This window comes from Silurus aristotelis (genome assembly GCF_946808225.1).
Source record: "Silurus aristotelis genome assembly, chromosome: 4".
Classification (NCBI taxonomy): Eukaryota; Metazoa; Chordata; class Actinopteri; order Siluriformes; family Siluridae; genus Silurus; species Silurus aristotelis.
In genome coordinates this window covers 818,639-846,597 of record NC_139577.1, presented here as the reverse complement: position 1 = coordinate 846,597, position 27,959 = coordinate 818,639, and the positions used below count along the sequence as shown (strand labels likewise).

The 27,959-nt window shown below is 37.6% G+C and overlaps 1 protein-coding gene across 1 annotated transcript in view; it reads left to right on the top strand.

Moving 5' to 3' along the window:
- Window positions 1–27,583, top strand: part of plpp4 (phospholipid phosphatase 4) — a 67,326-nt gene extending 39,743 nt beyond the window's left edge. Inside the window, exons 3-8 of the mRNA XM_083539160.1 lie at window positions 3,188–3,278; window positions 6,551–6,614; window positions 7,192–7,316; window positions 18,230–18,400; window positions 22,603–25,339; window positions 25,707–27,583. Coding sequence (XP_083395286.1) covers window positions 3,188–3,278; window positions 6,551–6,614; window positions 7,192–7,316; window positions 18,230–18,400; window positions 22,603–22,814 — 663 coding nt within the window. The 3' untranslated portion in view covers window positions 22,815–25,339; window positions 25,707–27,583. The remainder of the gene's footprint in view (window positions 1–3,187; window positions 3,279–6,550; window positions 6,615–7,191; window positions 7,317–18,229; window positions 18,401–22,602; window positions 25,340–25,706) is intronic.
- The last annotated feature ends 376 nt before the right edge of the window (window positions 27,584–27,959 follow it).

Genomic DNA, 27,959 nt, shown 5'->3' with positions numbered 1-27,959 from the left:
TTAGGGGACACACCTTGAAAGGATTGGAAACAAGAGGGAGAGACCCACTAAAAATGCAAAAGGTTCATGTTAAGGTTTAGTCTGACTTTTTATTTAACAGAGGGATAAAAAACAACATGCAACATAGCAAAAAAAATTAAAATGTTGTAAGTAATATGATAATAAACGACATGCAGGCGATTAAAATAAACATCTAATAATAGTTTTCTAATACACTAGAAATACATCCACACTGGAAGCATAAAGGATTCTAGTGGAACTGATCATAAATTACGCGAGAATAAAATAGCACTTGATCCAAAGTGCTGAAACTGAAAAAAAAACTCACAAAAGAAAAACAATTATTCTGTTCATCGAATTCTTACATTTTACTTCCATTCTGTTGCTATGTAATAAAAAAACATTGTAATAAATGACATGATTTATAATTAGTACATAACTGAGACACTTATATGTTCTAATTAATCATGCAGTACAGAATCAGTCCCTTTTTACTGTTATAATCATCTCCACTCTTCTGAGAAGGCTTTCCACTAGAGTTTGTGGTGTGGTTCAATACTGGGAACTATTGAGATTGATGTTGAGGAGGTAAGAAAGTCTGGGGTACAATCAGTGTTCCACTTCATCCCTGAGATGTTCGGTAGGGTTGAGAAGGTCAGAACTCCGTGCAGGACACTCATGACACCAGGTCTTCATGGACCCTGTCATTCTGGAACAATGTTTGTGCCTCTTAGTTCCAGCTTGCTGTAGCTGAAGATGATTTCACACAAGTAGCCTGAGATCCCTAAAGATCCCTGAGATTACTGGAGAAGGTTCCACTCAAGAACCATGAAGATGGATTGAATTAATATAATCATGTTTGTGCCTGGTTTAGAGCTACGCTTTGCCATGAACAGGTTTGCACTCGAGTCTCCTTCAGTGAACAGATGAACCTTAACATTGATGGAACTTTATTGAATGGACATCTGGTTCCAGAATGAAGATCGGTTCCCTTTTTATAGTCTAATTCTGCTCACGGTTTCTCCCTTATATCATCTAATATAGCTTTTCCCCCTCACTACCATCACCAAAGGCTCTTTTATTCAGGAGAAACTTATAGGGACTAATTTATGAATTTTAAATGTATATATTGTGACGATGTTTATTGCTAAACACTGTAAATAAATAACATTAAAGTGAATGGAATAATTGGTTTGGAAATGAAATTCACTCGTTCACTGCATCTCCACGAATGGATCTCGACTCTGTGTCTCACTGAGATTGTTATATTGAGCCGTACACAATCTCATTGGCCTTTGGCAACTTTAGTCACACATTTCGCTTTTCCCCATATGGTACTTTATTATTTTTCCAAGGCCAGTGTCTCTTTTTTCTTTTTCCTTTTATCCTCCTGTCACATGCACAATAAAGGGAATCAAGTGCATTGCGTTTACTGAGAGAAAAATCATTCCACAACAATACAAGCAGGAATTCAAGAAACTAGAAGATTGAAAGATGCTATACTGCGGGATTCTATAAAGAGACAAGGGTACAAGCTTGAGAAAAGATGAAAAGATGACAAGAATAAACGAGACTTTGTGAGAAATAAACTAATCCTGTTAGAAAAGAGAAGGCATGGACGTTAATGTGAGACCTCCAAGCCATCTGTGCTATTAAATTAAGATTAGCCATGTCAATTATGGTTATTGGATTTTATAAAAAAAAAAAAAAATCTCCAGTATACTGCGAGTCTCTTCTTTCCAAAGCCTTCAGCCCACTACACATTCATTACAGCAGCTAAAGGTCACGCTGGTGCCGAGCAAAAAGGGAAAATAATGAACAAATCTGCAGGTTGGTAGTAATTACTCAGGCATTGGGTTGGGAAAAAAAGCCTTGGTCTTCTGTTAAGTGTAAGTGGATGAGAACTGCGAGTCTGTCACTGCTGTGTAGGAGGAATAATGGCGCTACAAAACCCTCAGACCAACAACAACCCCGAATCAACATTTCCCTTTGTTCTTTGTAAATATGTGATGCACTGCTGAGAGGATCTCTGAGAACGTGCATATAGAAAAACACTAATCATGAAAACTTTCAAAATCCTACCGGAATTAGTTTTTTAGTGGGAAAATCGTGTCTAATATATAGTAATTGAGATCCATGTGCTCTAAATCGCGGCGCAAATAAAATAATGTTTTATTTCACACATAGGCAGATAAGTCCAAATCAGCAGGCGTGAGCATAAGGTCATGCAGATGTAACATGAGCAAAACAGAAGCGTGAACGTGAAATAAAACGAGATAAAACACCAGGGAAATGGGAAAAAAATTAACCAGGCTGGTTGTACAGTAGTGAGCGAACCGTCACACTCAGTGGGTTAATGGGCACAAAGCAGTGTGTTTACAGAGACAGAAGTAAACAGGGAATTTAGATGATCTGTGCATGAAACAATACGTGAACATGAGGACCAGTGACCAGACATAGTGATAAGATGCATTAAAACAAAAAGGGCGTGGCCACACAAACAAACAACATGCACCGATATATTTCATTATTTATACCATTTTATATTATTCATTCATGTGTCATTATTTATTTATGTATATATTTTACACTGCTTCCTGGACACTTCTGGTTAGATCCTAACTATATTTCATTACCGTAAAGTTGAATCGTATTTAATATGTATACATCTCTATAATACATGCTATAAATAGGTTTTAATAGATTTTTGGAATTCTGTGTTCAGCAGCTCACAAGAAGAAAGAACAAGGTTTTATTTTCAGTATTTATTATTAAAATCTGAAATGGTTATAATACATATAATGTAAAAAAGCTCATAATTGTAAAATGGGATCTACACCCATGAGGGCTGCTATAGATAATAAAATATATTTAACATAGGATAGGAATTTATATATCCTTATATGTAGTAAACATCATTTCAAAATATTATTATATAGCATTTATTATATATTACGACTCAATAGAACAATTCTTGGATTATAAGCATTCATGATGCATCATAAACATGAGCTTAAGGTCATTTGATCGTACATTTATGTATTTATTTCATTGCTTCCTACCCTGTTTGGAATATAAGCTTCAGCAGATGGTTCTTAAAGAAACATTGAGTTCATGACTTAAACTCTACAACATGTTCAGCAATGGATTCTCATGGAATGACGGCTCTTTGCATTTCCTCCTGCAGGCGATTTCGTTCCTCACGCCGCTGGCTGTGATCTTTGTGGTGAAGATCATACGACGAACAGATAAGACCGAAATCAAAGAGGCATGCTTGGGTAAGTCCAGGAGAAAGATCTTTTCTACCACTGATGGTTTTCTTTGGAACTGGTGAAGTAGTAATGTTTATATGTTCCTTTGCTGAGAACTCATAGCTTTTTAACCTTGGCTCTCTGGTAAAAGGTCACCACTGTTACGCTCTTCTTTATCAAACACTTGAGGAGGCGGAGTAACGCACAGCATGATGGTGCTAATTGAGTTTTATTATTATAACTATTTTCATGATGGTAAGATGTGACCTCTACATTATATGGACAAAATAATGTGGACACCTGAGCGTAAGATTAGTTTGTCTTTTTCCATAGATTCCTTTTTGCTGTTATAATAAGCTGCACTCTTCTAGAAAGATTTCACATTCATCGCAAACAGGTGTTCAAAAGGTTCGAAGCTCTTTAGCAGGAGATCTTCATGGAGCTGGATTTGTGCACAGGAGTTTGTAGGGTTTGTATGCGAATGTGGTATTATGAATGGAGGCTACATGGACCAGTCAGCGCGATAGAGAGAGGATGAGGAGCTTTTTACGCTACCCAATGGAGTGATGACTTTAAATCGGTAATCAAAGAGAACAAGTCCACTGATGGTCATCTACTAAGTCTAAGAGCTGCAGTTATTTTTGGATTTGTCCAGCGGTTAGTAGGAATTCAACAGGAGCCAAGACACGCTCTCGCCATTTCATTTGTCACATGATTGCGTTCACAGTAAAGGTCGAACGACGAATCGGTTTTGGTGATTAATCAGCACAGATAGTTTATTGCTGGATCTCCAAAAATCCATACCTATAGTTTTTTTCCGATTACAAGAGCGGCCTCTAGAGGTGAATCAGTGACACCACATGCTGTTTGTTTTTACATGTGAGACTGCGTGCAGCACGGAGAGCGTTGTATTATATCTATGATTTATAATGTACTAATTGCATAATTATAATTAATTAATATATCCATATTTATTTCATTTAGCACATTTTTATGATTTAGTACTGTTTTTTCTTTTTACATTTTATTGTTGTAATAAAGATCAGAACTATTTTACATGGACTGTTATGTTCGTTTTTTTATCCAGTTTCCATTTAAAAAACTATTAATCAGGTTTTCGGCAGATACGATCCAACCCAAGCTATCGATATTGGTCATATATTAAGTCATTAATACGTCTCCCAGAGTTCGATCTGTCCTCTTCATGCTCGTTACTCTTAAGGAAACCAGACATTCACAGCAGTGTAGCTTTGAGGCTTTTGTTTAAATTCCATAAAAAAAATAAAAAAAAGGGAATGCGATATTTTCTGGGCTCCGTCCCGTATGCTGTTTGATTTACTTTGTTTGTACCAAAGCTCATAGGAGCCTGAAGCACGACAGAAACCATTAGGAGAGAAAGCTGAACGCAAATCCAATTAAACCGAGCCATAGAAGAACAAAACTATGGTTTAGTATCTCAGAGATTTAAATCTTATTTAGTGTTAAATATTACAATTATAGAGTCAGGAAAGCATAAAAACGCATTCTACTAAAGCAGCAGAGCAGCAGCGCAGCAGCAGAGCTGAACTATTTGTGGTGGTGAAGTCAGGATGGTGAAGTGGCAACATGATAAAAGGGGTGAAGTTGTTCGGTCTGGAATGTGAGTTGTACGGCATCTTTATAACAACCTGCTGTTGGGTTTTTTCAGTATTAATATATCTCAGGGTTAAAGTGTGTTCGGGTGATGGTGTTGTAGCGATGCAGAGTCCTGAGAGGGAGTTATTAATAGTGCATAAGCTTACTAGTGATAAAAATAAATCTGTACAGAATTTACGTACAGAAAAAAACAGTAAAGCACAAGAATATGGTTCTGATGAGCTCATTTTATCCGTATCTCACCTTCTTCTCAAGAGCATCCACACGGTTGCAAAATTCCAGGAATATTCAAGACTGCAAACGTTCCATGGGAATTAACAGGAATTTATGGGAATAAACTGGGAATTTACACAAATGCAGGTGACCTTTAATGTGGTATCATACAGGATCATTTGAGTTAAAACAACCAGAGTGAATTTCATTTTCAGTTAAATTTCTACCTGCACATTCAACAATCACATGCACACACACACACACACACACACACACACACACACACACACACACACACACACACACACACTGTGGAAGTTAATAAATATTATAACATTTTATAATAAAATAAAACTCAGTTAAACTGCAGGATTTGATGCTTTTCCTTTTGAACAATTATACACAAGTTCTGTTGTAACGCAGAGCAAAAAGCTGATGTAAACGTGACGAGGAAAATCACAACAGCCTTACAAACATGGCTTTCATGATGTTGCGTGAAATTAAGTGCCTGCTCATACCTGCACGGCGCCAATGTGAAAAACGAGTGGCGTGCTGAGGGGAGGAAGGAGATGATTTGTATTGCACAGGAGTTTTTAAAAAAAGGAAATTGAAGAATAACAACAGTAAGTTGCTTTTCTGAAAAATAAAAAAAGAGCAAGAACTGATACTGAAAAACTGGGTGGGCAAAAATAAGTACACCCTTCTAATTCTAATGTAGGGAGCTGAGAACGAATGAATTCCCTCAATCGCAAATGAACTCAAAGATGAAAAATTTAATCAAAACAATGTGAGAAATAAATATTTTATTTATTATTTTTGTGCTTCCACCTGTTGTTTTCTATCTGGATTCTGAATGAAGGTATAGTCCATCATGGGGGGGTGGGACCATCTAGTGAAACATCTTCCCGGAGAAGTGGAGCTCATTATAACAGCAAATAGGGACTGATGTTGGATGTCCAAAAAATGTCTTATAATCAGGTGTCTACAAACTTTTCTCCATTTAATGCAATTAACAGTAAAAACAATACTTAGAAATGCACTGAACTGGTTTGATTGTGAATTCACACTCACTTCTGGATCAGTACCGGAATCCAGATGTGACACTGAACAAAGCAAAGCAGAATTTCAACCCAGAAGTCATGATTCCAATAACAGCATGCGATAAATATTTGTCCTGTGCAGAGCGTTTAACAGTAATCATAGTCACAAAGCAGAAAACAAACAGCCAGGATTAGAAAAGGCAAGAAAACGTTCCTCCGAGACGTCGCGAAGAAGAAAACGTGCGAGGAAAATAACACGTAAACTACGTATAAACCTGCAGGCTGATTTACTAACGGAGGACTAATGCGTCTTTAATGCAAACATAAGAAGTCGCCTGTTCGATGTCTCTCGTTTGTTTTATTGTTGTATTTATTTTATGTGTAAAATCTAATCTGTGTTCTATTCTACAGCGGTGTCTCTGTCGTTAGCGCTGAACGGCGTCTTCACAAACACCGTTAAGTTGATAGTCGGCAGGTAAAACACGCTTTGTATTTATTATGTACTTCACAGTTATAGAAATGTTGACATTTATTTTTAAACACATCAATTACTAGTAAATACTTTACGTTGAGGGTGTTTGGCAGCTGCTCCCCCACAGATCGACTTACATGTATGTTATTTGTACAGCTGCGCAGTTTAGGGTTAAGGGCCTTACTCAGGGGGCCAGCAGTGGGTGTTGGGATTTGAACTCACAACCTTATGATTTAAATTCTTTAACATTTGCCTATGAATGTCAGAAGAGATAAGTTTTTGTGTGTCTATTGTTTTTCTTTATTTACCTATTTGAATGATTGGTATTTATAAAGAAGCCCAAGTCCAACATGTTTGATTTCACTGCCGCAATTAATCATTTAATTCATTTTGTCTGTTCACTGCAGCACATCTTTCTCTACACTAGTTTAGAGAAGTAAACAGCGTTAAATAAACAGATTTTTATTTATTTATTTGTATAAAATCCATCTAATTAAATAGATTTCATTGCAAAACCCTGAATGGTTGTTATTGTTCACTTGGGGACTCGAATGCTTTCAAGCTTATTTTTACGTTTTAGGCCAAGACCAGATTATTTCCACCGCTGCTTCCCAGACGGTCAGGTGAACGCGAAAATGCTGTGCACAGGAGAACCGGGTTTGGTGTCAGAGGGCCGAAAGAGTTTTCCCAGCAGCCACTCCTCCTGTAAGTGGAATATCTCTATTAAACACCTTGGAGACTGTATTGTGCTGATCCACGCTGCATTTATTCCTCCTCAGTTGCATCCGGGGTCCAAATATTTTCTTAGCCCCCGACTTTCCCATCCAGTCAGTAACTGAAGTAAAAGTCGTTTGAGCTTTAAAAAGATGTTTTGAAGTTCAGCATAGCAAGAGGTTGATTTCATAGCAAATTACGATCCTGGATGAGCAGCACACCGAGAAGCCCGATGCCCCATAAAGTCCACTTTCTTGTATAATGCGGTGAAAAGGAGTAAATTTCCACAGCTTTTACTGCAGCTGAATATTTGAAAAGAAAAAAGGGAATGTTTGGGAAAAGCTGGATTTATTGGATGTGAGATACTTTATTGCTATACGGCATTAACATTTTTCTTGGATAAATTTCCATGCAATATTTTTTGCAGTGATTTTTTTCCCCTTCTGGTGTTATGCATGAACTAACCTTTGTACCAGAGGTAAGAAAAAATGACTAGAACATTTCTTATTGGGAACCACATCAAAAACCTCACGTCTTTTCAAACCATGTCACGTCATGGCTGCAACTTTTCCATGAAGTTTTCCACAATCGATATGAACAGAATTCCTTGCAGTATGTGTACATTTATACCTGCTTTTCGAACATCTCATTCCCTCAATTTGTTGATTATAACTTTCACCATCTACACTATTGCACTATTTTGGAAAGCTCATGGATGCAATAGTCCGCTCTCTAAATGAATATAAATAGACGCTGCATTTAAAGTAAAAATCTGCAAATGATGGCTTTTGTGCACAATCCAGGAAGTGAAGCCACGATGCAGAAACATCACAGAAGGTTACTCGTGCATCAAATAATCCAGACTGCTTTTATACCCGCTAAAGAGAAGGCACAGTTCAAGGCACAAAGTCGTTCTTAATACGAGCACAGAGGTTATACAGCGGTTTTTAAAGATTTATAAACATCATACAGCATCAGGATTAATGCAGTTTTGTGACTTTACTCTAAAGCACACGCCACTTTTACTCCACATCTTCCATTGGCTGATATGATGCTTATACACTGTACAGCAGCAGGTCTATAACACATCACTGTATTTAGACAATATTTTGGATTGATCATGTGCTTCCAGAAGGTCAGTCAGTGTCTCTGCAGGCAATCCTGCAACCTACATGTCTAAGGTAAACCACAGTCTAAGTGGCGCAGAATTCCAAATTATTCCGATTTTTTGATTTTCACTGTATGTTGTATTGCAGTTTACATCATATGTCAAGATAAAAAAAAAACAACAATAAAAAAAAGTCAGGGGTTGTTGTTTAAGCAGTATTAGAATTTGGAGAAAAGTTGGCCATTTCCAGGTTTCTACAAGGAACATTAAACGAGTAATCATTCTTTCTGCCAAGTATCTAGAGGCTGGAATATGCATTACGGAAGCACTGGAAGCTAAATAAAAAATTTAATAAAATAAATTTCCTGTTAGCATGCAGATGCCATCTGTAGCCACAGGTTTTATAAAAAAAAAAAAAAAAAGAACTACACCAGTGCCAAAGCATAAATGATGACAAATTTGTTTTTTTGGATTATGAACAACTTTCTTTGTGTTGAGGAAATAAGAATTTGTCATCTGATGAAACACGAATAATCTGCTGAGTCGTTTCTTTTTTCATCAACCACTTCAGCAGTAAGATTTTTTTTCCCTCTAAAATACCCTTTATTCCAGAATACATGCTTTTTTTTTTTCTTCTACTTGTCTTGAAGATGTTTTTTTTCATTTATTCTTCAATTTTTTTCTTTTCTTTTCTTTTATCTTTCTCTAAATGACGACCCAAATATCAATAAATGAAAGAATAAATAAATAAATAATTAAGAACATGCATTAATAAAATAATTTACACATTTACAAAAAAAAAAAAGAAGCATAAACGCATAAATAAATAAATAAATAAATAAATAAGAACATGCATTAATAAAATAATTTACACATTTACAAAAAAAAAAAAAAAAGCATAAACGCATAAATAAATAAATAAATAAATAAATAAGAACATGCATTAATAAAATAATTTACACATTTACAAAAAAAAAGCATAAACGCATAAATAAATAAATAAATAAGAACATGCATTAATAAAATAATTTACACATTTACAAAAAAAAAAAAAGCATAAACGCATAAATAAATAAATAAGAACATGCATTAATAAAATAATTTACACATTTACAAAAAAAAAAAAAAAAGCATAAACGCATAAATAAATAAATAAGAACATGCATTAATAAAATAATTTACACATTTACAAAAAAAAAAAAAGCATAAACGCATAAATAAATAAATAAATAAGAACATGCATTAATAAAATAATTTACACATTTACAAAAAAAAAAAAGCATAAACGCATAAACGCATAAACGCATAAATAAATAAATAAATAAGAACATGCATTAATAAAATAATTTACACATTTACAAAAAAAAAAAAGCATAAACGCATAAATAAATAAATAAATAAGAACATGCATTAATAAAATAATTTACACATTTACAAAAAAAAAAAGCATAAACGCATAAACGCATAAATAAATAAATAAATAAATAAGAACATGCATTAATAAAATCATTTACACATTTACAAAAAAAAAGCATAAACGCATAAATAAATAAATAAATAAGAACATGCATTAATAAAATAATTTACACATTTACAAAAAAAAAAAAAAAGCATAAACGCATAAATAAATAAATAAGAACATGCATTAATAAAATAATTTACACATTTACAAAAAAAAAAAGCATAAACGCATAAACGCATAAACGCATAAATAAATAAATAAGAACATGCATTAATAAAATAATTTACACATTTACAAAAAAAAAAAAGCATAAACGCATAAATAAATAAATAAATAAGAACATGCATTAATAAAATAATTTACACATTTACAAAAAAAAAAAGCATAAACGCATAAACGCATAAATAAATAAATAAATAAATAAGAACATGCATTAATAAAATCATTTACACATTTACAAAAAAAAGCATAAACGCATAAATAAATAAATAAATAAATAGAAAAGAAAAATACAGACATTAGCAAATAAATAAATGTGAACGTAGAGAAATAAATAAAAGCTGGTGTAAATAAACAGAGATCCATGTGCAAAATAAATAAATAAATAAATAAATAAATAAATAAATAAATGTAGAGTGTAAATATGTAGAATTTTCTAAATAAAATTTGATGTATAACTAAAAGACATTATTTATTATAAACATGCCCTTAAACTGTATTATTTTGTTTGTTGGTTGATTTTATTTCTGCATTTATTTGTTAATTTGTTTATTTATTTATTAGATTGTTTATAATTAACAAATTTTTAATCCTCTGTGTGATTCATTAAAAGGTACTGAAGAAATTGTGGGTGTTAGACATTAAGATGTTGTACACCTTCTCTTCCTCCTCCTCCTCCTCCTCCTCCTCCTCCTCCTCCTCCTTTTCCTCTTCAGCGCCTGTCAGGGAAAATAGAATGCGTTATCTGAATATTATCATCATTTTTCTGAACTTCCCACACGAATGCAGCGGCAGCAGCAGGAGGAGGATCTGTGAGATGTGTGTGTAAGCACCAGGTGGGCTTTGCGGAATGAAAATTGCCTGTATATTATTAATGCGTGCATCAGCACTTTGAAATAAAATGCATTCGTAGCTTGTCTAAACTTTTTCAACCTTCAAATCTTTTCCCAGCTTCGGGTCGAACAAATAAACGACTTCACACAAATGGGATGCAAAAGTCACCATTGTGATACAAACCGTGATCTCCTACAAACTCCAACAGATCTCTAGAAGTCCAGCGTTATTTCTCTGCTCATTTGATATTCCCTTTATTTTCTTCCTGTCGTGATATGGACAGAAATATCCAGAGAGAAATCTCATGACCTGACATTTTAAATTAGTGAACACACTCTCAGTACTCAGTATCAGTATTGTACTTCTTGTTTAAATGATGATGATGATGATGATGATGATGATGATTGCAGACTGGGCATCCAGTCATCCAGAAACCCTCCAACATGCTTTAATTCATTATAGGATCTCCAACAAACAGCAGTAATTCTTCTCAGTATCAATATTTGGAAAATCACAATACACAATAAATAACAGTTTTACACAGCAATCAGGCATAACATTATAACATTATAACACTGAGTGGTGAAGTGAAGAACTGATGATCTCTTCATCATGGCACCTGTTAGTGGGTGGATTTATTTTATTATTCAGTAAGTAAACAGTTTGTGCAGAAAAGTTGATGTTTGAAGCAGAAAAAATGGGCGTAAGGATTTGAGCGAATTTGACAAATTGTGACGTCTAGACGTCTGGGTCAGATCGTCTCCAAAACTGCAGCTCTTGTGGGATGTTCCTGGTCTGCAGTGGTGAGTATCTAACAGAAGTGCTCCAAGGAAGGAACAGTGGTGAACCGGCGGCTGAGGATCATTGATGCACGTGTGGAGCGAAGGCTGGTCCGTGTGGTTCCGATCCAACAGACGAGCTCCTGTAGCTCAAACTGCTGAAGAAGTACATGCTGATGCTCGACGGGTCACGACTGTTTTAGCAGCAAAAGAGGACCAACACAATATTAGGCAGGTGGTTATAATGTCATGCCTGATTGGTCGGTGTGTATATATATATATATATATGTGTGTGTGTGTGTATATAATAATTTTTTTTTATGCCCTGTTACTGGGTCATGGGGGTTCGGGATCCCTAAAGTGTTTACAGCCAAAACCTGAATGAATGTGCTTTATTTTGTCAAAGAAGAAGAAAGTAGTCGGATAATGGAACATGTTCGTTGGCTAAAGAGTCTTTTCCTTTTTAATTGCCCATATGGTTTTTAAGTTTCTTTGAAAAATGTGTTTGCAGACAATATTTTAATGAGCTAGATAAATGTGTCTGGGGAAAAAAACAACGAATCAATCTAAAGTGCTTGAGTCACAATTTTCACATTTAATGTACACATGATGGTGCAGAGGTTTTTTTTATTATTTAAGGATATTTAAGCTCAGTACCTGGTTGTATCTGGCAGGAGGCTAGTGAGTTGGTTGGAGAGCTTACAGTGAGATGATGAGGCGATCAAGCATACAGTACAAAAATCAATATTCATCACTGATCATCTCAGAGACTAAAAGGATGTGTGTTCTGAGATTTATCTACAAATGTTTCCACTTGTATACATCATTACTGTAGGAGACTCGATCTGGGTGTGAGGGTGCAATAATCTCCTGTTTTGCAGAAATTCGTTGTCTTTGTGTTTGAGCTCAGAATGTGTTTTATTCTTTATTATGGGTTAAACAATGTTCATGTATTTTTATAAAGAGTACCAACACTTCTAAAGAGCACAGTAAATCTATTAACTCTTAAAGGACATTAAATTGTGAAAGATTCTGCAACATTCAGTTCCTTTTACAACAGTTTTATAGAATTGCTTGTCCTTTTATTGTTGTGATACAATCTAAACAGTAATAACGTCACCCCAAAAAAACAGAAAAGTAGAGTCCTGGATGTGGAAAAGAAGCAGGATGTGGATCAGATAGACATTACACCAGAGATGCACAGACCAGGACCCACGAGACACAGAGAGCCCCTGGTGACTTTAGGTTTGGCCCACCATGCCACGTATGAGAAGAGGATAAAAGAAAATTAAAGGTCATTGGCACAGATCTTTTTTGTTTTATTTGAAAGCTGCAAAAACCTCTGTGAGCCTGAAACCGTCAATAAATCAGCTGCAGCCCAGTTAAAAAAAACTAACAAAAAATAAAGAGCAGCTTCACGTCTCTCATTAAAGGTCACTAATATTACAAGTGTATTACATATAGATTAGAATATCTCAATATTAGACATTGGACTCTTTTGTACTATAAATGAAAATGGAATGATGTTTTCATTGTACTATAAGTTTCAATGAACTAGAGAACAATTAATTATTAATTTAAATAAATTAATTTAATTATCAGTTTATAATATAATCCAGTTTACTACAATGCAGTATTTATTTTTGAAATAATATTAATTATCAGGCCACAGGGTCTCAATCAAGTTCACATATACACATGTATTTATATTAGGAGGGTGAAACAGACATGGCGTCTGTCTGTCTGTCTGTCTGTCTGTCTGTCTGTCTGTCTGTCTGTCTGTCTGTCTGTCTGTCTGTCTGTCTGTCTGTCTGTCTGTCTATACTAAATATTTAGATGTTAGTCTCAGTGATGACTTCATTTTCTGCTCAGCTTTTGCTTTTATTGGCTTTTTTTTTTTTTTTTTTAGAGCTGTGAATCTGCATTTGACACTTGGACAATATTTATTAAAAGTATTATGTAAAAGTGGATATTAACAGTGTAAAAGATGTAAAGAATTTAATGAAGGCGTCGTGAACAGGATGTAGAGGCTCTTATCGCAAAATACAAACCGTTTCTCTGAAAATTAACAAACTTCAACTAGATGCATTTTTTATTAATGATTGGATTTTTTAAAAATACGTCTTGAAAAAAACCAAGAAAAAACCCATCTATTATGTAGTTCTGTACTTCTTTATTATGTGCAGCCCATTTTTTTAAATATCAAAATGTAATATGTTTCTCCTCATGAGCCCAGATTCCAAACCTGAATAACAAAATTATAATTTTATGACTTCTTTTTGTAAAGACACTCAGAGAATCACTGCTTTATATGAAATGGACAAATGATTTTTTGAGCTCTCAATGAGACGTCTGCAGGTGTCTACAGGTAGTCTGGCTCACTCACTCTTCATGAGTCGGGTTTGAAGGACTGCCTTCTGTTTCAGCTCTCTCTATAGATGATGGATAGGATTCAGATCAGGGTTTATAGAAGGACAGAATAATCCAGTGTTTTTTTCTTGGCCATTCTCAGGTGCTTTTAACTGTATGTTTTGGCTCCTTATTCTGTCCAAGGATCCACGAGCTGCGCCTGAGACTGAGCTTCCTGATACTGGGCAGAAGGTTTTACTACAGAATAGCTTGTTAGGCCTGAGATTTCATTGTTCCCTGCACAGATTCACGGTACACGGCAAAACAATTCTCCATGTTTCACACTAAAGATCCTATCAAATTCTTTCAAAGATTGATTTTTGCATCTATGAACATACAGCTGATGCGCCTTGCCAAAGAAATGCTCCAGTTTTGACCCATTTGTCCAAAGAGCATTCTTCCACAACCATTGCTGGTCAATATGCATTTCAGCAAATTCAAAACATCTATAATTCTTGTCTTTTCTAGACGCACCAACAAACACGTCTGTATCTGTTTAGAGAAAAGCGGTAAAACCAATCGAAATGTCCCTTGAAGCCGTTGCTCAGTCACACCGTATGCTTCAGTTTCATCAAATACGACTCCTCATATTACACTCGTCTACACTCGTCTTCTCTCCAGTGGGTTTTATATCCTCCGTTTTGTTCTTCGCAACACAACAGTCACTGTCGCAGACGCTCTCGTTATACACTGAATTGTACCTCACTTGAACACAGTTATGAGCCTCGTTTCTTGGTTGTATTATTTCTGCGATATTGCCTGTGCTCTTGAAGAGCGTTAATTATTCCGGATGTCTTTATCAGTGAGACGGTGGAAAGGGAACTGAGGGGGGAAGCGTTTTACAAAATAGAACCATATTTTCTTTTCTACACTGTTGTTCCGAGTGTGTGTGTGTGTGTGTGTGTGTGTGTGTGTGTGTGTGTGTGTGTATACGTGTGAAAGGATGAGACTCGAACACTCTTAACTAAAGTCTTATTAAAATACGAATATCAGAACATTCCTATACGGCGCTGAGCTAATCCTAAATGATCCTAATTAATTGGCATTTTTTTCATGTCTCTGCCCCCTGCCTGTCACTGGTTAATTGCCCTATTGTTCATTACTGTCTCTAATGTAGTTTTTGCATCATTTTATCTTAAATTTCCTCATTTATATCCCTGTGTGTCGCAGTTTCTGCGTGATATTATCAGATCACTCCCGTACGCAAAATCCATTTCACATTAAACATTGCAGCCTTTGAAAACATGGCCGCCCTGGACTCCAACTCCCATCATGCACCTGCATGTTCACAATCACAATTTAAAAGTGTGATTCTTTCAGGTCAATGCGAGATATACGCTCAGTTACTTTAGTCTCCAAATATTACCAAACTCTTAAATCCTGTTTTCCACTTTTTTATCCACTTTTGATTTTGTTTTGTATTTGGTACTTGTTTGTAGTTTGAGCTCCTGTGTGTCACACTGTGAGTTCTTTACTTATAAATTTGGCTTGTCTACTAATTCTGAGTCTTTTCCTTGTCCTATTTCTCTACTTCTGCATTTGCATCCATCCAGCATTCATTACATGACAGGCATCTTATTTCCTTGATTTTCGAGTTCGTGATTATGGATTCTCTTTCTGCATCGTAAATAAAGTGAATGCTTTTCTCACGTAATTGCACAGACCTGCATGTTACAAAGTGCACCAAGCTGTTGTTATTTCATTACTCAGTACACGTGATGCTACCAGGAGACAGGCTTGGGCAGGAAAGGTAATATTTATTTCTTGCTCGATTGAGAAATAATATTCTCACTCTGGAATTTGTAAGATCTCACATGTATTTGAAGTCACAAATGATTTTTTTGTATTTTTTTAACGACTATTAATAGACCTAAATTGTGAAAATATGCTAGGATAAAAGACCATTTTAGGCCTTCGTCTTAATGCAATCTTCGTAAATGTTCTATAATTATACAGTGGTGGGGAAGAGGACAAAATGCACTACCTTCAAAATCTATTATTATTATTATTACTTTATGAATGACTTTATGTCTAAAACTGTCTGGATAAATAACACAGCCGCATGCTTTTGGGGATTCAGTAGCTTATGTTTGTTGGCCTAGCGAGTTCAGGTTCATACACATTGAACCTTAGACATCTTAGACAGAGTTTTCATACGGTAGAAAGTCTGGCCTGCTGTGAGAAATGTGATATCTCCCTAGGATCCATTGTACATCTACCTCCACTGTCTCAGACATTGCTGCTGAGTGTAGAGTCTCAGCAAAGTTATTTTGATCTTCATTTAGGAGCCAAGGTTGAATTCTTTCACACATACTGTTTTTTTAAATTAGTTTTCAGTCTTAAAGTGTGTTGAACATAATTTACCCTTAAAAAACTAAAAAAATAAAAACATCGAAAAAAAGAGCCATTACCTTCTCCAGCGCTGTAATACGTTTGTATAATTTGATATTTTTCCCTTTTAAAATGTGACACCATGTAAAGTTTATTGTTACACAAATAATGCATTACGTCCCGTCCGTTCCACCGCCAACTGCTTTTACTAGTGGGGATAATTGATCTATCCAGGCCTCTCCATTAGACCTGAGTGGCTCCAGTTATTTACAGATATTTGCAGAACCAAAATAGGACAAGCATAATTATACTTCATACATATTTATAGCGATTAAAGAATTCCTGCAGAACATAAACAGCAGGCTAATGAGAGCACCGGGTCATTAAACCGGAATGTGATTTGCTCAGGCGGGGTTAGAGGAGCAGGGAAGTGGAGCTTCTATACAATGGCTTTTTAATCTGTGCGTTTTTCTGGAAGACGACGACGAGACAAAAGAAATTGGAAGTGCAGCTGTAAGCATTTTCATACAAGTTGTATATCTTGTTTTTTTTTTTTTTTTTATCTTTTAGATGCTTTGTATTGGTTCCGACCCGACAACCAAAACGAATCGGTCTTTTGAATATCAACGAGTTTCTGAAAAAGTGCGTGCTGCGATTGAAAGTGTGACGTGCCACAGGAACCTCGTTCTGAGCGTCAGATTTTGAGCTGTGGGACGTGTCAAACCTTTAAAAAGGGAGCAGGACAGAAAACCACAGTATGAACACACCACAACTCTAAACACAGACAAATGTGTTGGCACCCTGGGAAAATAATTGGATTGTAGCCTAAGTGTTTCCTCTCAAATATGCTGAAACACACATTGCTTCTGTGTCTTATGGACAGAGCAGACAAAACTGGAGTTTCTTTTTTTTTTTTTTTTTTTTGCACGGCTCATCAGCTAAATGTTTACAGACATAAAAAATGAAGCTTTGAAAGAGAAGACTAGAATTGATCTGCTGTGTCTGAAACAGGGAGCCATGAATCTGTGAAGAACACAATGAAATCTCAAGACAGTCAATCCTTTCTGGAGTAAAACGTTCTGCATCAGAGAGCTCTATTAAAACTGATCCTTAAAAAAAAAAAAAGAAACTTTCCTGAATTGGCCTTCTATGAGCCCTAATCTGAATCATGCAACATCTAGGAGATGAAACATGCCGTCTGGAGAAGGCGACCTTCAAACCTGAGTGTTCTGCTGCAGTTTGCATATGAAGATTGGACCAGGCTGCCAGGTGGACAGCTGGAGGAGTCTCACACTCGTATGCTGGAACTTTTCCAGCACCAGATTTTTAATTTGGGATCAAAAACGAGAGTTCATCTTTCCTGATCTTCTGAAGCAACATGCTGAAAAGTACATGAGCAAGAATCTTGGGAAATCTACGCTTTAAAATGTTTTATCTTCCTCGGGGTGCATCATGTTCATGTGTGAAGAAGTTTAAAACACTTTTATCAGTTTTTGTTATTTTGGGTTCATATTTCAAAGTCGAATTGTTGGAGGAACATGAGGAATATTTAGAGAAGGAAACCAAAAGTAGAATCTTTTTACCCAGGAATGGAAAAGGTTCATCACCTGGCCAGGGCTCTTTATCTCTTGGTGTTTCTTTCTGTTAACTTTCAACCTCATTTTGTCTGTTTCTCTGTAAACTCTCTCTCTCTCTCTCTCTCTCTCTCTCTCTCTCTCTCTCTCTCTCTCTCTCTCTCTCTCTCTCTCTCTCTCTCACACAGTTGCTTTCTCTGGCTTGGGCTTCACCTCCTTCTACTTAGCAGGGAAGCTGCACTGTTTCACTGAGAATGGGCGTGGACGCAGCTGGCGACTCTGTGCCATGATTCTGCCTCTCTACAGCGCAATGATGATCGCTCTGTCCCGCACCTGTGACTACAAACATCACTGGCAAGGTACGACCCTGAACAGCACCAGACGACACATCATTATTAGTTTCTACTAACAGGTGAAGTCAAGGAGTTTAACATAGTATGACTACATCTATATCTATATTCCGATTAAAGCTCTTTATTACGGCTTATTTTGTAATAATTCTCTATAAACCTGAACACTAGGAAACACTGATGAAATAATCAGAAGTGGCCATGCAGCACTCTTAACAGTTCCTCAACCTCAGCTACATCACTTGTTTATAATTGGTCCAGATTTATGATCTGGATTGTTTTAAGGTAATGCTTTTTGTCTGCAACAAATCTAGCTAGGTTCTAGCTAGTCGTGTAAACTGGACATCTATCTGGTTAGATTGAAACGTTTCAATACTCATCATCATCAACTTCTTCAAACCCAATGGGTCTCGCACATGCAGCTGCTTGGATGAGTAGTGAAATATTTCGATCGAACCAGACAGCAGTTGATGTGATTCAACGTCCAGAGAACTGCAACTGGATGACTGCGAATCTTCACAGACACTGACCAGGCTGCTACTAAGGAGGAACAATGTTAACGAACATTGTCTTTCTTTTGTTTAACGAGTGTCAGATGTGAGAGCTTGGTCATTGTCCACATGTCTGTATGTTGGGTTCTTTTCAGAGGACAGTAAATCTGTACTGCTTTTACAAGCTGTAAATCTTAAAAGTTACATTTCTACAGTATTGTCCCTTGAGAAGATTCTCAAATGCTTGCTGAAATTTGAGGTGTGCACTCTCACCATTTTTTCGATCTTATGATGTTGCAATACAGCAATATTGAATAAAAAATTTCATGTGGCAGGTAAACGTAGCATATTATGGCGCTCGTCCACACCCACGCAGCTGCATACATATATACTGTATATACATAATATATTTTTCATGGTCATTCTGAATAATGCATCTGCTGTGGCTGTAGTATGCTGATGTTAATGTTCATTTCATGCAAATAAAAAAGAACAATAAAAATATTTCAGATTTCAGGCACATGGTGCTGAAAAATTCATTGTGCTGCAGCTGCTTCGTCCTGATCAGGGTTGTGGTGGATTGTTTCTTTCTAATGCTTCCCTCCGTTCTCAGATAAACCTGTTTATAATGAAGCCATATTTCCCACATTGTTTTTTTATAGGTAACATCTGCTTGGTAGTGAATTTTGTTTTCCTGCATTACACCCAACCACCTACACGCATAAAATATCAGCTCAATGTTCAGACCACTAGGATTCGTTTTCCGCAGTCTGATTGTTCCATAATCAGGAAGGGTTTGTTTTATTCTTCTTTTGATGCCATGCCAGTGTCAGTGACTATTCTTTTGGCAGGATCATGTTAAGATGAGATCAGGAACATCAGGAAGTCAAAACAGAAGGTGGGTAGAGGTGACCTACCAGTGCTGACGTTCATCATGTTCATCTCCATGACACCTTCACTTAACTATTTCAATTCTTTTAAGATGTTTTTTTTCCACCGTAATCCTACGGAGCCAGGGCGTCACCATCACCGCACTGTCAGGATGCCGAGAATTTAACGAAACACCGATGATGAGCGTTTATTTAACGATCTGAGACCTTCACCCGTGCTCACCTTCACCTTCCGTCACAGACTTGAGCGAGAGAAAAGAGATGCGAGTTTGCCGGATTTTACACTCTTGACAGGAGCTTTAACACATTGTCTGTTTAAGGAGGATCTAATAAGCTTCTAAACTTATTAGAAAGATCAGTGTTTATTAAGAGGCTGATGTTTGCTAAAGAAACTCTGACACACCCGATATTCATTGTTCAGAGTGAGAATAAATAAAAAAAAGCTTTTGCGATGATCTTCAAAATCTTCAAACTTTATTTATTTAAATGCATTACAATAAAAACACAACTAAACTTTCATTGATTCCAGCTTGTGCTCCTCGTTATGCAGAACCAACACCTGGAAAAATCATTTCAGCTGTCGGCATATACAAGTCCTTCAGACTTTTTGAAACATCAGTACATATGTTCTCAGTACGTGAATAGAATGAATGAAACCCCCCCGCTCCCCTCGCCCCCGCCCCCCCCGAAGGGTCTCCTAATTCCACACAGGAGATGAACAGAGCATGACAGTGTGTATCTACTGTTCTTTCCTTTGAGTGGGATCTGATCCAGTTCACTGGCTGTTTCTGTGTTCAGTCAGGTAAAAGATTTCTGAGCTCTGGAGAGATGATCTTTACCTATTAGTGAGACTGACAGAGACTGAAGAGATGTGTTGTACAAATTTTCCACTAAATTTACAGTGGCGGAGAAAGGAAGCGGTATATCTCAGTGTTTTTCGACAGGCTCGCTGTAGAGCTGTCGGATCCTCGTAACCCCAGTGTTTCGACTTCTGCATAATTTGCTGATAGAACTGTGACATTTCAGGAAGTTACTGCTGGTAGGCAGAAAACACTGCATTCACATTCACACACAAACTGCTAGTTAGTCTAATAGGGCTCGCTCTTCAGGGGAAGATACACTACACTGCCAAAGGTTTGCAGACACCTGACCTTTCCTGCCATATGTGGTTCTTCTCCAAACTGTTACCACAAAGCCGGAGCCACACAATTGTACAGGATGCGATATAATAACATTTTGTGTTCACTTGAACTTGATCCAGCATGCCAATGATCCTGTGCAGAAAGCTAGCTCCATGAAGATCTGCTTTACATGTTTTGGAGTGGAAGATCTCCTGCTAAAGCGCTCCGAAACCCAACCCTATTGAACACCTTTAGAATGAATGTGAATGTTGACTCCACCCAAGGCCTTCTCACCTCACCTACATCAGTACCTGACTTTACTCACAACCTTGTGGCTGACAAACACAAATGTCTACAAGCTCACTCCAAAATCCAGTGGAACATCTTTCCAGAAGAGTGGAGTGAAGAGCGAATTGGAACTAAATTAAAAAGCACATACTATACTTATGAGCAGGTGTCCACAAACTTTTGGCAATATAGTGTATCTGTAATGTAGTACAATATTAGTTCCAATTATAAGATTAAAAAAAATTCCCAGGATTTAAATGTGTTGTGACGGCGACCATGTTATTTGATATCAGTGGACTTGTGTTTGATATCAGTGGGTTAATAGAGTGTTTTCTTCACCCTGGAGAGTCCGGACTGGACCTCGCGCCATGACGGTGCACCTGCACACACTGACTTGCTTTTTCCAGAATTCACCAGGTTTTACTCTTTAATTTGTTCCAGAAAATAAAAAAATCAACAAGAAAAATATTCAGGTGCTTTAGACATGATGGCAAAAGATGAATACGGGAAATGTTTCCAGGAAAGCAGAGAAAGTAGTGTATTCTTTTACTATGAACATTTTTTATTTTATTTTTTATGAAAAAGATTAATGGAGAAATAATTCAAGGGTGATTAAGGACAGATTTGTATGCAGGGCGTGTCAAAATCCTTTAATGTCCATCATCACGTTCATCTCCCACAGTTAAAGCTGTGTAATAACACAATAAGCTTGTGGTGATCTTTTTCCTTTTTCTCCTCCAAACAGGCTTCTGCTTAATGTAGCTCAGTTTTTGTTAATGTTTGTTATTGGTCCATGTGAGTATGAAGGTGCTGTTAAAAGAGCAAAGGATTTCTTTGCATTACATGGCAACCTCTGGACACTGACAGCTGTGTTCCAGAAACCTCCAGATCATCACAGACCCCCTTTTTTGGTTTGCCATTGCCCATCCTGAGCCAAGTCAAATATCTTATTTTTTACTACAACTACGAAATCAGTCGTTCCTTTTTATTAATGAGGATAAAAACGTAACTGGTGAAACACGCAGCGAGTCACCAATCAGGATCGAGCGCACGCTCTGTTTTACACGTGTTCTGATCGGCGCTTTGTGAATCTACTGATCACCAACATACAGTTCAGCATCAGTTCAACATCAAGCAGAACATTTAGAGAGGAATAAATGATGAAGAAACTCCAGACTCGAACTCACCACAACACACGTGACCTCGTTTACGTGATTTTTTGTAGTTAAAAAGATGATTTATAATAGAAATTAATCAGTGTTTGAGTCGTGTGATAAAAATGATTATAGAAACATTATAGCTGTAATTAATCATAGTACTTTGGATACTTAAGTACATTTAAAAGGAAATACGTATGTACTTTTACTCGAGTTGCGCTGAACGCGTGTAATCGCAAAAATCACCTCTCTCCTCCGTTTCAGACGCTTTTGTTGGCGGTGTGATCGGCCTGCTGTTTGCCTACATCTGCTACCGGCAGCACTACCCACCGTTCCTGCACACAGACTGCCACCTGCCTTACGCCAGCATGGCGCTGAGCACCGCCCGGCATGCACCTGTCTCCCAGGAGGTGTCTCAGGTGACGGACAATGCCACCAGCCTGCCTCTGGAGGGCATCACCGAGGGGCCCGTATGACTAACGGAGCCCCTTTCTTTCACCGCTCGCTTGGTATGACCCACACAGACTGGCTGACTCTTGTACATTCCAGTGGGTTGTGCAGTTCCTGTTCATTTTCTCTTCTCCTCGTTTATTTTGTGTTGGTTATCGATCGACCAGACTTGTTTTTTTGGATACATTTTACACACTCACTACACCCGATGATGTCGAACGTACACCGTATCTGTGTCGCAGGAATGATAGATCAGAGGAACAGAGAGAAATGACCTGATTAGATCACAGTGTAACTGGAGAAGATTGCCGAGCACAAAAAAATTCCAGATGTTTAGTCACAGAGGTGCAGGTTTTTTTAATAGACACTATATTCTGTTTTTTTTTTTTTTTTATTTCTTCAGTTTTGATTTGTTTGACATTCTGGGCAAGAATTTTTTTTTTTCCTATTTTTCCTTTTCAGCTATAAAAACTCGCTCCATTCTTTTCCTTTCTGACAGATCGACCTCCCATGACCCGGTTGCTTCACCTCCACTGTTTATTTTTCTTCTATTCCACCATATACGTCTGTCTTAACAGTCAGTACTTCTTCCTTTCTTTATTTGCTTTCCTCCCCACCCCACCTTCAGAGTCTCTATCTCTCTATTCTTCACAATTTCTTGTTGGTGACGGTTCCACAACGTCTCCTTCTCTCTGCCTCGTCCTTATTCTCTCCTGATCTTCCGTTTTCTCTTCATTCACCACCAAATTTTCTTTTATTTGTCATTTCGGGGTTGCATCGAAATTTGAATGCAAATGACAGCTGTAACACTGTATAGTCGATAGTAAGTGGGTGGTGTGTGTGTGTGTGTGTGTGTGTGTGTGTGTGTGTGTGTGTGTGTGTGTGTGTGTGTTGGAGGAGGGAGGAAACCTCGATATGAACCTGCATTCATTTCCATTATGTGAAGAGAAGCTGCGAGTGTTAATCAGCACATTAGAGCAGAATGGAAGAAGGAAGCTTCTCGGTTCCCTGGGTCTGCTGTGACCTGCCACAATCAAACCCCTAATGGGATTATTCATTACAATGCTACTAAGTGCTTGTGTCTTGATAGGGCAGACGGTGATGACTAAACCGAATAGAGAGCTACAGTAGTTGAACCTGGTGTGTGAGAGGTGAGATAAAACCTGCATTTCTTTTTTTTTTTTTGCACATAAAGTTGTCTCACCTATTGTTCATTACGCTCTACTTCCTGGTTAAGGGTTAGGAAGAAGTGTTGAAGTATTTTTTTACATTTTTAGTCTCATAAAGAGGAAAATAAAGTGACTCATGGACATAAACATCATAAAGCAAGAAATCCTATTTTTTCCCCACAAACACCTGGTGGTTCCTGTCAAAACATCATTTCTTTTGGCTATTGAACAGAAGAGCAAACGGTGTTTTTAAAGCAGCAGGTCAGATTTTGTTGTGAGTAGCGTATTTAATTTATTTTGCTGTCTTTTGAATGAAGAAGTGCTATTGTTGATCATATTAGAATTATTTTGGTGCATCTTGAATGAAAGTATTGAAGATTGATTTTGCTCTGGATTTGAAGAAGAATCGCAGAGAACTACTTGAACTGGTGAAATCGTGTGTGTGTGTGTGTGTGTGTGTGTGTGTGTGTGTGTGTGTGTGTGTGTGTGTGTATATAAACATTCTTTGCTTCAAAAAGTATTACACAGTTTTTGTACTATAGTACAGGAGTACAATTCTATTACTTCTCTGACTTCAAGAACAATTGGGTTCTCTAATATAATATAATATTAATAGAAACAAATTAAAATATAAAACAGAACGTACACTATATTGTAAAAAGAATTGGGACACCTGAACTTTCCCACCATCTTTGGTTCAATGCCCCTGTGCACAAAGCTTTACTATGAAGATCTGCTTTACATGATTTGGAGAGGAAGATCTCCTGCTACAGAGCTCCTCTAAACACCTTTAGGATGAATGTGAAACTGACTGCACTCCAGACCTCCTCACCTCACCTACATCAGTACCTGACTTTACTAACACCCTTGTGACTAATGAACACAAATGTCCACAAGCTCACTCCAAAACCTAGAGGAACATCTTCTCAGAAGAGTGAAGGGAAGAGCAAATTGGGACTAAATGTGAATGCGATGCTTAAAAGCACATATTATACTTATGACCAGGTGTCCACAAACTTTTGGCAATATAGTGTGTAGAGTATAACATCGCCAAACAATTGCCCATTGTTTATTTCATGCCGTTTTCATGTTAATCTTTTACTAAACGTTTGTACATTTGCACTGTAAGTTCTGCACAACTTATTCATTCGTTCCTGCTGTGATGTTTAAAAACAGGATCAGGTGAAGGAGGAGAAGGGGAAGGAGCAGGAGGAAGAGAAGCAGGAGGAGGAACAGGAGGAGTAGAAGCAGGAGGAGGAACAGGAGGAGCAGAAGCAGGAGGAGGAGTAGAAGCAGGAGGAGCAGAAGCAGGAGGAGGAGCAGAAGCAGGAGGAGGAGGAGGAGCAGAAGCAGGAGGAGGAGGAGCAGAAGCAGGAGGAGGAGTAAAAGGAGGAGGAGGAGTAGAAGCAGGAGGAGGAGCAGAAGCAGGAGAAGGAGGAGCAGAAGCAGGAGGAGGAGTAAAAGGAGGAGGCGGAGTAGAAGCAGGAGGAGGAGGAGCAGGAGGAGTAGAAGGAGGAGGAGGAGAAGCAGGAGGAGGAGTAGAAGCAGGAGGAGGAGGAGCAGGAGGAGTAGAAGGAGGAGGAGGAGAAGCAGGAGAAGGAGTAGGAGCAGGAGGAGGAGCAGGAGAAGGAGCATGAGGAGGAGCAGGGAAAAGAGGAGAAGCAGGGGAGGGAGGAGCAGGAGGAGGAGCAGGGAAAAGAGGAGAAGCAGGGGAGGGAGGAGCAGGAGAAGGAGCAGGAGAAGGAGCAGGGAAAAGAGGAGAAGCAGGAGTGGAAGGAGGAGGAAGGTGGGCGGGGCTTAACTATATATACAGACTCATTTAAAATGCCAGCCTACTGATAAGTGATTGCAGATTTATCTGCAAAAAGGCTGTAAGCTTTAGGGACATTACCTGTAACGGCTTTTTGGCTGCACGCATTTGCTCCATTTATTTCTCTTTGATAAATGAAAATATGCAAACAACAGACGATGCTACGCACCACAACTTTCTTAACATATAGACACACAGCCCTCTGTCTGGCAGGCGTCTGTAGGGGTGCAAGGAATTTAATTACTACTGCTGTCAGATTAAAAAAGAGAAATGGTGTTAAAAAAAAGCCCTGTGAGAGAAAGAAATACGTGTTAAAGGAGTATAGCTTGATTGATTCAGCTCTAAAGCAGTGCTCATCTCTGCACTCTTTCACTCTCAGCTCTTTTAAAGTACCAGATCTTGCATCAGTTTCTACAAACTGGAGAAGATAAAGCTGTAAAGTGAGCCGCTAGTGTGAGATTCCACTCCTCGCCCCTGGGCCATTTGTAACTTTTCATACAAGTGCAGTCGAGCGTGAGCAAAGTCACATTGGCTTTATTCATATTCATGACTGGACTATTCCCCGAGGAAAAATCCCAGTTGTGTCACCGCTGAAAGCGAAACCCTTCAGCACAAGTCCGCTGGCAAGTGTGTGTTTCAGCATGACTTCTGATTACATCATTGCTCTTCGGTACGATCCTCAGACGAGCCACATGCTGGCGGCTGCAGTCTCTCAGTCACAGGCGTTGCTTGTTCAAGAGCTTCTTCTGATTCTTCTGTGTCTTGATGCTTTAAATAATGCGGAGGGATTTTATTCGCCTTAAGAAACGGCTCTGTAATAGTTCTGAGCCTTGTTTCTGATTAGAACCAAGTATGTATGATGGAATATATAAATATATAACCAAAGGTGGTCCATTGAAGGACAATTGATGGTGCTATGTACAGCAGTTCATTCAAAACATGTCTAAAGCATCGCTAAAACAGACAAACGGCAGCTTTTTCGACCTTCAAAAACATTTGCTGGTTAGAGCGAAACCTTGCACAAGTAGTGATTACAATGGATACACACCTGGAGAACATCTGCGCTGAGTGCTGCAGGAAAGCAGATCGTTTTTTTTATCCTCATTCCCGTTCAGATGATTTTGCAAAGTGGTAGATTTAATAGATTTTTGTTTGTTTGTTACTAATTAATTAATCAAGTAATTAATTAATTAATTAATTATTTTAATCTTTAGTGCCGTTTTGAAATTATTTTACAAAATAAATTTTTTACTTCACGCAGTCAACCAATGTCAATATGTACTTGCCAATAATTTCTGGACACCTGACCACTACACCTGGTGACATTTTTTGTATAGAATGTCAGTGCAAGATGTAGCTGTACAATTTCCTCTCACTGCGCCTAGGAGACGCAGAACTGTTCCAGCATGACAATGACCCAGTGCACAAAGCCAGCTCCATGTAGACATGGTGTTCCACCTGCAGATCTTTTCAGGACCTTACTGAACACCTTAAAGATAAACTAGAGCACCTACTCAACCAAGAAATCCCTAATTTTTGACATAAATGCCTGATCTCACTAATGCTTTTGTTAATGATTGTCCAGAAATCTGCAAAGATAGAGGTTTTTGAATGTTAATATGGGTGTGAAGGATAGTTGATAATTATAAACTTAATTAAATTTCAAAGAAAAGAAACATCTTGATTTGAGATGGGAAGATTTCAAATGTACAAGGTGTTATCAAAAAGTTTAAAGACTGGTTTTTTAAAATGCCAACAGATGGCAGCACAATGCTGCACGCACGGTCACAGGAAGCACCAACCATTATAATTTAAAGCAACTGGTGCTATTCTGATCACGTGCGTTACCACGTCTGCTATTTGATCATGAACAACAAGTTAGAACGAAGAGCAATGCTAGGTTGTAGTGTGTAAACATATATAAAGTATTTTCTTGTAAACAAAGCGAGTCTCGAAACCTTTTAAATACCACCTCGTAAGCTATGAGAAAGGGGCGGTGCTTTGGGGAAGGGCGGGGCTTTAGGGGGTATGATATTCAAAGCATGCATCTGCACAACTGTCAATCATTCAAGATCCAGATCAGAAACTTTATTGTGGTGTTTTAACATACAGAAGTCTTCATGTTCTCAGAGCAGCTGGTTATAGAAGCTGAACACGTAAAGCTTGGCGGCTCTGAGCTTCACCTGTAGGAG